This window comes from Piliocolobus tephrosceles, chromosome 10, assembly GCF_002776525.5.
Source record: "Piliocolobus tephrosceles isolate RC106 chromosome 10, ASM277652v3, whole genome shotgun sequence".
Classification (NCBI taxonomy): domain Eukaryota; kingdom Metazoa; phylum Chordata; class Mammalia; order Primates; family Cercopithecidae; genus Piliocolobus; species Piliocolobus tephrosceles.
Genome location: NC_045443.1, coordinates 116,894,373 through 116,904,919, shown reverse-complemented (window position 1 = coordinate 116,904,919; position 10,547 = coordinate 116,894,373). Strand labels below are relative to the sequence as shown.

The window sequence follows — 10,547 nt, the reverse complement described above, 5'->3', positions numbered from 1 at the left end:
CAGAGACCCATGTGGGTGTTCCCCAAGGCCCAGTGCTATAGCTGCCACATAGTAGGCCAGTGTGTGTGTGTGTGCATGTGTGTGTTCGTGTGGTATTCAAAATCTTTAACTGGTAGGACATGGCACTGATCTTTCAGAACAGCCACTGGTCCAAAGGCCTCCTGCTGAAGAGATATTAACACTTCAGCTGTTGATTCTTAGAGGGAGTTGGAGGTGATGGGGGCTGTGGCTATATTTGAAGTTGTAGCCAGGTGTGGTGGCTCATGCCTGTAATCCCAGCACTTTGGGAGGTTAAGGTGGGTGGATCACCTGAGGTCAGGAGTTCGAGACCAGCCTGACCAATATGATGAAACCCTGTCTCTACTAAAAATACAAAAATTTGCCGGGTTTAGGGGTGGACATCTGTAGTCCCTGTTACTCAGGAGGCTGAGGCAGGAGAATTGCTTGAACCTGGGAGACGGAGGTTGCAGTGAGCCGAGATCGCACCACTGCACTCCAGCCTGGGCAACGGAGCGAGATTGTCTCAAAAAAAAAGGGAAAAAATGAAATTGTAGGTATTATCATTATCATTATTTAGGTGTGGACAACAGAAAAGGAGATTGCCATTGAAAACATAGCTTGCTATACTCAAAGATTCTAAGAAGTGGGGGCATCCCACGCCACGGGGAGCCACAAAGGGAAACTCCAGGGTCCCTCAGGAGGCAGAGGCAGTAAGAAGAAAATGTGAGCAAGAGTCTTTATTATGCCTTCTGCAAGAAGGAAAGGGTGAAGCAGGGCATGCAGGTTTTGAACTGGCTCGTTTGAATAACTGCAGCAGGCTCTGGGACATAGGGGCTGTCTCTAGTTCTCTGGTTTCCGGCCCTGGGTGATTAGGGCAGGTGGAGAGTGATTCAGGGCTGAAAAGCACAATAAAGAAGGTGGTTGGGGTCTGAGCTCTGGAGGGTTTGGTTTGCATGTGAAAAATGTGCTCCTCTCCCACAGAGTCCTTTTCTATTTCTAGAAATTGGCTGGCCCTGGGACAGGCAGTCCCTCCAGTGTTAGCCAGGATCCAAATGCCAAAGCATCAAAATAAGAAAACATGCTTAATATAGGCTAGGATCCTGGGAGTCCTGAGAGGCTCAGGCAGTGCTATTCACCAGGCGGTAATGAGGTATTTCATTATTTGAACACTGGCATACTGTACCTGGGCATACCAGTTGAATTTAGTGCCAAGCACAAGTGCTCAGTAAATATACATTGAATTGCTGAGTTGGGTAGTGAGACTTGGAGTCTCTCTTGCCCCACCCCCCAAATCCAAGTCATCCTTAGAGAAAGGCAATGGCAATGCCCTCCCACGTGGTTGCCCTTCCCCCTTCCCAAAGGTAACCCACATCTGCTTATACCTGGGAGGCCTTCCAGCTATGGGACAGGTGGGTTTGCTCAGCAAGCTTTCAGCAACCTGAGAGCTGGGCCCACAGCAGGCCTTGAGACTCCCACTGCTTCTAACAACTCCTGGGCCCAGGACATTGGGTGGGAGGGGACCTCCTGGCAGCCCCACATCCTGCCAGTTCCAGATGTTGGCTCATTTAAGAGACAGTATTGATTTTCACATTATGATGCACTACCCGTGAGGCACTGAAGGGAGGGGTTGGAGGAGAAGCCAGCCACTGATTCCCGGAATTTATTTTGAGACACATTAATTTGTTTCTTCCCTTCAAGGTCAAATCAAGTCATCTCCATACATCACCATTGGCAGCTGGCTGGCTAGAAGGCAGTTGGGAGGGGGTGGAGGTGTGCTGCGGATAAAGCTCCCTCAGAGCTGGGTCAAGGCAGGGGCTGCAAGAAGGTCCTGGGCATCTCCTCTCCCAGTATCATCATAGTGAGAGCTCAGGAAGGATACTTCTCTGTCATTTGATTGGAGATCTCTGGGGAAGGGTCAAGTCATCTATTTTGATGCAAAGTCTTGTGTCTTTGAGCTTGAACCTCTCAGAATGGAAATGAGTCAGGTTTCTGGGTTTTGAAATCATGCCTTTAGCCTAATTTCCCAGGGTGGCCCACACTCACCATTTGTTCATTCATCCATCCATTTAATAAATATTTATTGTTTCTGACATGCCAAGCATTACATTTAGCATAAAAGACAGTAGTGGACAAGATGGACAAATAAAATGCCTACTCTTTTGGAGTTTCCGTTCTGGGGTGTATCTATGTAAATGATAAGTGTTGAGGGTAGCTTACATTTTAATAGGCACATGTGCTTCCAACCAAGCAAGCACAATTCTCAGAAGTGCTTTGATGGAAATAAAGCAGTGTGATCTATTTAATAGTCAGTGACTGGAGGTGGTGATTGTGAGGCCTCCCACAATATTGTAAGACTTGAGCAAGCAAGGGTAGGGTTGGGGAGGGGAGATCCGGGGAAATTAGGATAGGAAGAAGGCAGCCAAAGAGCTGGGGGCCAAGTGTTCGCAACCAAAGAAAAGGAAAATGCAAAGGCCCTGGGCTGAGAAGGACCATGGTGTCTGAGGAACAGAAAGATGGCCAAGAGGTGAAGCTGGAGACTGGACAGGGGCCAGATCATGGGGCTCTGAAGGCAGTAGGATGGAGTTTGGATTTTATTTGTTCAATCAATCCATTCATCTACGCATCTGGCAAGTGTGAAATGCTTTCTCTGCACCAGGCACTGTGTTATGAGTTAGGGATACTGCAAAGAGGCACCAACGTGTGTTCTCTGTCTGTGCTCTACCAGGGGAACTGTCTGGGTATCTGGGAAAAATCATGCTCTTTTGAGATATTTAAATAAAAATGACTTATACTCCTATCAAGTACCCTCTCCAAGAGCCTCTCAGGAGACCATTGTTGTGGTTCTGTCTCCAAGCTCCTGCCCATGAAGAATTCTCTCCATTTACCTTGCTCTGGACTATCCTTGACCTTGATCCATCCTCATCCACCAAGACCACTCATACAAAGCACCTGTGGGTGTGTGAGATTTCCCTAAAAGTTGTACTGGCATATGAGTTTTATATCACAATGCAAAGAATTTAAAATTAAATATTGTGCACCATATTTTAGGTTCTGATTCTCCCCACCACCTGGCCTTCCTCACTGATCACCTCTCACTGAAACTGGCTTTGCAAAATTATAACTGAGGAAATTGTGACAGTGAAAGAAATCAGACCTAACCGACTCTATCTTGCTTCTAACCCTTAAGCTGCCCTTGTCCATTCCTGGGTGTAGGCCGAACTAACTTTGGGAAGAAATTTAGTTCATGGTTTGACACTGAAACAAAATTGACAGCAAAGACCCCCTTCTTGCCTGGGGACCAGTCTGCCTTTGTAGGACTAACAAAGTAGCTACAAGATGAGAAATTACAGTTTAGGATCTTGCAGCCTCTGGTTCCCAGAGTCTGACCCTCCCCAGATTGCTCCTAGGGGTAATGTCATTACCGTAAAACCTAAAATCAGTGCTTGAGATATTTTGCATACATTGCCCTGGGTGGATCAGCTGACACCACCCAGATGGTAATCTGGCCCAACCAGTTCTGCCATTTCACCCAGGAACAGAAGACATTAAGAAAGCCTCTGCCGGCCGGGCGCGGTGGCTCATGCCTGTAATCCCAGCACTTTGGGAGGCCGATGTGGATGGATCAGGAGGTCAGGAATTCCAAGACCAGCCTGGTCAACATGGTGAAACCCCATCTCTACTAAAAATACAAAAATTAGCTGGGCGCAGTGGGAGGCACCTGTAATCCCAGCTACTCAGGAGGCTGAGGGAGAAGAATCACTTGAACCTGGGGGGCGGGGGTTGCAGTGAGCCTGCACTCCAGCCTGGGTGACAGAGAGAGGGTCCTTCTGAAAAAAAGAAAGAAAGAGAGAAAGAAAGGAAGGAAGGAAGGAAGTAGGGAGGGAGAAAGGGAGGGAGGGAAGGAGGAAGGGAGGGAAGAAAACCTCACTTTGACGCCCTGTGATTCCATTTCCAACCTGACCAATCAGTACTCCCCACTTCCCAAGTCCCTACCCACCAAACTATCTTTAAAAACTCTGATCCTCGAATGCTCAGAGACTGATTTGAGTAATAATAAAACTCTGGTCTCCTGCACAGCCGGCGCTGCGTGAATTACTCTTTCACTATTGCAGTTCCCCGTCTTGATAAATCAGCTGTGTCTAGGCAGCAGGCAAGGTGAACCCATTGGGCGGTTACATCATGACAGTCCAGCCATCCCACACGTTGCCAGGCCCCCTTGCTTTAGAGACCCTGCTTGCTTGCCTGAGCGGATCTGTGTGGCTCTCCATACCCTTGGCTCGGAACCCTCTCATGGATTGTCTTCTGCTCTACCTGCTTGGGGTCTTACCATTCAGTGGCTTAGAACTAGAGAACGTGGAAATAACAATCTTACTTTCCTCCTCTCACCAGGCTCTATGAAGTGGGAAGAAACAGTATCTTACACTCAGCCCAGTGCCTTGCACATGGTAGGTGTTCAGTAAATATTTGCTGAACAAATATATCAGATGGGTAAGGATTTTCCGCTAGGCTTGAAATGATTCTTCCTCCTTTCCTTGAAAGCAGAGTAGCTAGAATCAGTTTTTATTTTTCTTATTGTTATTATTATTTATCTGCTACACAAATACCTAGGCTGCTACAATATGATGTGTTGTGTTGGGATGAGGGTAAATGAGAGGGGGCTCTGGCTGGCCTGGTAGGAGGCCCAGCAGAGACCCCAAAGAATTATCCAATGAAGAAGGTGGGACAGTAATCCTTGGAAGAGAGAGAGTAGTGTATTCAAAGTCCTGATAGCAAGAAAGGGCGTGTCTGGTTGGAAGAACAGAGGCAAGTTAGGTGGGGCAGGAGGGAGAGAGTGGGGGTTTGGGCTGTAGTGGGAAAAGGTCACTCAGGGACAGATCCAGCAGCCTAATAAGTCTTGCAAAGAAGTCTGCACTCAATCCTGTAAGCAATGGGGAACATCAAAGGATTTTAAAAGGAACATGCCTTTTGCTTTGGCTCATGTATTTTCTTCTGTCTGTGAGGCACCTCCCTACCCCAAACCCTGCTTTCTCAAGTCCTATAACTGTGCCTGAGCCTCAAGCCTGCCATGAGTGAATTCTGCTCTAAGAAGACACCCCTGATTGCCCTGCGCTCCGCAAAGCCCCAGTCTGAAACACCTGTCTTCTCACCTCTCCCATAATTTGGATGGACTCACTTAAGCCATATGTATTTTGCTTTGTTAGGAGAAAGTCAGACCAGAGTAATAGTGAAGAGTGAAGGTCCTGAAGTCAGGCTGCCTGGGCCTGTTGCTTACTGGGTATATGATTTGGGACAGGGCACTTTTGCTTATCTGAAAAATGGAGATAAACACCGGACCTACCTCAGCTGGGCGCAGTGGCTCATGCCTGTAATGCCAGCACTTCAGCAGGCTGAGATGGGCAGGTCACTTGAGGTCAGGAGCTCGAGACCAGGCTGGCAAACATGGTGAAACCCCATCTCTACTAAAAATACAAAAATCAGCCGGGCGTGGTGGCGGGGGCCTGTAATTACAGCTATTAGGGAGGCTGAGGCACAAGAATCACTTGAACCCGGGAGGCGGAGGTTGCAGTGAGCTAAGATCTCGCCACTGCCCTCTAGCAGCCTGGGTGACAGAGTGAGGCTCTGTGAGAAAAAAAAAAAGAAAGAAAGAAAAGAAAAGAAAAAGGAAAAGAGAGGGAAAAAAAACGAAAAGGAAAGAAAATTGGACCTACCTCATATGATTGTAGTGCAATTAAATGTATTAAATATACATAAAGCACCCAGCATGGTGCTGGCACAAATCAAAGATTCAGTGAGGGCCATTCTTTTATTTGCCTGTCTCTGTTACTGAACTGTGAGCTCTCTGCAGGCTGGGATTGTGACTCATGGTTTGCTATGCCCTTGGCCCCTAGCACAGGTCCCAGCAGAGTGGGTGTTCAGTCACTGATTCTGCTGTCTTTTGGGGTTTGGATATGCCCTTGAGAAGCAGCCCTGCAGCTCCTTATTAACTCTTCCATAAGAAAACATATAGGTCCGAGTTTTGCTGTCACCATGTGACTTACCCAAGCTACTTCTCTCTTGGCCTCAGGCTTCTTCATTGCAAAAATAACAACCTCTGCTTCCTAGGGTGACTGGCTTTTTTCCCTCAGGACTGGAATGTGGATGTGGAGCTGTAGTGACTGCAGCTACCTGTGGCCCCAGTGAGAGGACATGGGGGCACGGAGGGCTGGGAGCATGGGAAGCCCGAGCAAGAGGGAGAGTGGGAATGAAGCCAGCACTGCAGGGCCAGGTCAGATGGAGGGAAACAGTTCTGCTGATATCTTTAGTACCCTGAATCCAGCTGTAGCAGCAAGCAGCTCTTATCCTGGACTTCTCAGCTACGTGCAGCAATAAATACCCCTTTTGGCTTAAATTAGTTTGAGTTGGGTCTCCTGGCACTTACCAGGAGCCCTTCTTCCTTCTACCCTACACTCAGGGATCTGTGTTCCTGGCATCATCAAAACCCGTGGCAGCCACAACACTGTTAATTGCCCTCAGAACTGCTAGGCCTCTTTCCTCCTTCCTGACAGAACCTTGTTTTGTTCAGGCAGCAATGTTCGTGGCCTCAGAAGATGTTGATCCAAGCCTGTTGTGATCATCCTTTTCCCTTTTGCCAGAAATTGGTCTGAGGGTAGGCATGTGACCCACTTTTGGCCAATGAGATAGAAAAAGAAGTCTGCTGGGAGCTTCTGGAAAATATCCTGCTCACTGATAAAAGAAGCTAGGTGATAATACCTTTTTATGATTTCCTTCTATTCCCATACAATGTCAGATGAGGATGAGATACCTGGAGCTGCTGCAGCCATCTTGCAACCATGAGGATAGACTGTGACTATGTAAACTTGTCAGAGACGTCAGAGAAAAAAATGGAAATATCCTGGGCTCTTTGTAGCATTAGAGTTGAAAAAAACAACTCTGTATCTACTTACCTCTAAACTTTTTGTGAAGTTAGAAAACAGCTATTTATATCATTTAAGCCACTATTCATCAGGAAACATTACTTTAAGCCATAGAATTGCTAACTGATGTTGTATATCTAGGTGGTATTACATTTAGTTCCTCTTTAAAAGAACCACACGAGGCTAAGAACGTCAGCTCCTTTATTATTATTATTATTATTATTTACTGTTATTTCCCCCTAAACAACAGCATAACTCAAATAACAATGACACACACGTCCCTCCCGTATACACAATACCACTAGCCTATCTGTCAGGCTATCTGGCCTTTGCTTGGTTCCTGATGGAGCTGTCTGGAGACAGCTCCCTCTGCAAAAATCCGGACTTAAATAAAGGGGACGGAAGAAAATGGGGACCTTGGCCAGATCATAAACTGAGAGGCTCCCAGAGTCCTTAGGGAGGGCTAACTTGGAAACCTTGGGAACATGCTGGAAATATCTGGGCAGAGGGCAGAAGGCACTGTTTGTTTTTATGTGATTGATGGACAAATTCCATATAGGGATATAAGACCTGTATATCACCCTTTGTAGGCTAGGCATGTGGAAGTACAGTGGGGTTAGCTACTGGATTTCATTAACCAAACCATGCAGCATGGTTTGGGAGCCATGGGAATTGGGAGCCCAGAGTAGGAATCTGGATAATGGGGGAGGTCCCCAGAGAAAAGTAACCCTTGCATTCACTGCAAGGTAAGATACAACGTGAAATGTTAAGTCCCCCTTTATGTGTTTTGCAACTATAGAATGTGCAATATTTTCATCAAGATAGAAAAGGTAAAGAAAGAGAAACTAGGATTTTGTCCTAACGCAACCAAGCATGGTTTGCCAATTGCGCTATCTTGTGGAAAAATCTACCACTACACTATCCAGGGAATCTGTGGTCAGTCCCCACCCCCGCACCCCCCAACATTTTACTTGCACTAAATCTGAGTTCAGCTAAAGTAATGTACCCTGGAATCAGAGAAGCCCTAGGGTTGGGGACAAAACAAGGATGGGCCAGTACTGGCATCTCAGGTACACGTGACTTCCTGGCTGTCCTGGGGAAGCTCGTTGTTGAAACTGCTCTCTCCAAATGTTGAGTAAGGAGGGACCTGGGGAGCTTCGATGATCAGTAGACCCTCTGGGGAAAGTGAGGCAAACACTGTCACAGGATCCACCTCTGCAGGAAGCCTAGGAGAAACACACGATTTTATTCATTTATTATTGTTAATATAGCTTAAACATTATTTTATTCACTTGAGAAGAAATGTTTTTGATAAGAGCTTAGGCTTTGGGGACATACAATGCTGGGTTTGAATCCTGGCTCTACCCCTTTCTAGCTGTGTGGTCTTGGGAAGATTATTCCATTGCTCTGAGCTTGTTTTCTCATCTGCAAAATGAGGATAATAATATTGAACTTGTACAGTATTTGAACTTCAGAGTCTGAGCATGCTTTAAAATGGTAAAGTGCTGTTTGAACAGTAGTTGTTAACTTAAAAGAGAGCTGTGGACCACATATTTGGTCCCAGGTTGAAGTCTTCACCTTAATACCCACTACTGAGCACAATTACTAGCAGAAATGGCACCACTACCATCCCTTTATAGAGCGCAAGTAGGGTGTTATGCACAGCATGCAACACATTTTCATCTGACATGTGCTTGCTGGAGAGTGCTTCACTACAAAATGCATTAAGGGTGATGCAAGCACTAGGCACCTTGGTGGATAAAAGGGGCCAAGCTGGCCACACGTAGATTTCAGATGGCAACATACTCTATGGTATTCAAAATAAGCCTTGATTTTGTTCATACCCTAAGTATCTCTAAGGTGGTTTGGCTATGTCCACCCAGATCTCATCTTGAATTGTAGCTCTCACGTATTGTGGGAGGGGCCTGATGGGAGATAATTGAATCATGAGAGGGGGGCAGTTTCCTCCGTACTGTTCTCATGGTAGTGAATAAGTCTCACGAGATCTGATGGTTTTGTAAGATTTTTTGCTTGGTTCTCATTTTCTGTCTTGTCTGCTGCCATGTAAGACATGCCTTTCACCTTCTGCCATGATTGTGAGGCCTCCCCAGCCACATGGAACTGTGAATCCATTAAACCTCTTTTTTTTTTTTTTTTAATAAATTACGTAGTCTCAGGTATGTCTCTAGCAGCAGTGTGAAAACAGACTAATACGATCACTTAGCAGATCATTATTATTATCTTCTTCTTCTTCTTCTTCTTCTTCTTTTTTTTTTTTTAAACAGAGTCTCACTCTGTCACCCAGGCTGAAGTGCAGTGATACGATCTTGGCTCACTGCAACTTCTGCCTCCCGGGTTCAAGCAATTCTGCCTCAACCTCCTGAGTAGCTGGGATTACAGTAACCCACCACCATGCCTGGCTAATTTATGTATTTTTAGTAGAGATGGGGTTTCACCATGTTGGCCAGGCTGGTCTTGAATTCCTGATCTCGTGATCCACGATGGTGGATCATCATCATTTTACAGGCATGAACCACCGAGCCCAGCCAATTATCTTGTTCTTAAAACTCAATTATAGACAATACCTGGTTGGAGTATTATAAGAGGATGATTAAGAGGTAAGCATTAATATGCCCATTTTACAGATCACAAAACAGAGACTTGGGGGAAATCAAATGACAAGCTCAATAAGTGAGAAAGCATTGAAGATGGAATTTCTAAACCTAAATCTGGTCCAAGTTCTAATAAGGTTTTTTTTTTTTTTTTTTTTTGATGGAGTCTCGCTCTGTTGCCCAGGCTGGAGTGCAGTGGCGTGATCTCGGCTCACTGCAAGTCCGCCTCCCGGGTTCATGCCATTCTCCTGCCTCAGTCTCCCGAGTAGCTGGGACTACAGGCACCCGCCACCACGCCCAGCTAACTTTTTGTACTTTTTAGTAGAGACGGGATTTCACTGTGTTAGCCAGGATGGTCTCGATCTCCTGACCTCATGATCCACCTGCCTCGGCCTTAATAAGATATTTTTATGGTTTTCAGATTGCTTTGAGTGAATGAGACTATTGAGAATTTGGTTTCTTCAACAAACTATGAAAATTGTGAGGACATATAGTGGTCTCATTGGGGTGCCATTATTTTTTTAATCCTGAAATCCATGACCTTCTGAGTACTTTCTATGTGCCAGGTACTTTAGCTGAATCATATCATTTTGGTGTTAACAATAATCCCACCAGGCAGATTCCATTGCTATCCCCATCTTACAGATGAGGAAATTGAGGCTCAGAGAAGTGAACTGTTTTGCCCAAGGTTGCTCAGCGGGCAAACGGCAGAAAGGAACTGGAACTGGAATCCTGGTCTCCAAACTCAGAGTATCTGACTGTGATGCTCTCCTGCCTCCCCCCAGCACCAGATATTTGAAAGAAGGACTATGGCAGGAAGGCCCAGAAGTTCAATCAAAATCTTTCCACTTGTCCATGTTAGCTCTGCCTATTGTAAATACAAGGGTCTCAATGAAAGAACCAAGGCATGAGGTAAGCCCATTCCTGATCATGGGCAGGACTCCTGGAGGGGCTGGGGAGTCTTCCTTCCTTCCTTCCTTCCTTCCTTCCTTCCTTCCTTCCTTCCTTCCTTCCTTCCTTC

General features: G+C 46.1%; 1 protein-coding gene across 1 annotated transcript in view; it reads right to left on the bottom strand.

The window, feature by feature from the left end:
* Window positions 1-7,098: 7,098 nt before the first annotated feature.
* The window catches only part of HSPB8 (heat shock protein family B (small) member 8), a 17,978-nt gene continuing 14,529 nt past the window's right edge, over window positions 7,099-10,547 (bottom strand). Inside the window, exon 3 of the mRNA XM_023204509.1 lies at window positions 7,099-8,140. Within this exon, the coding sequence (XP_023060277.1) occupies window positions 7,981-8,140 (160 nt within the window). The 3' untranslated portion in view covers window positions 7,099-7,980. The remainder of the gene's footprint in view (window positions 8,141-10,547) is intronic.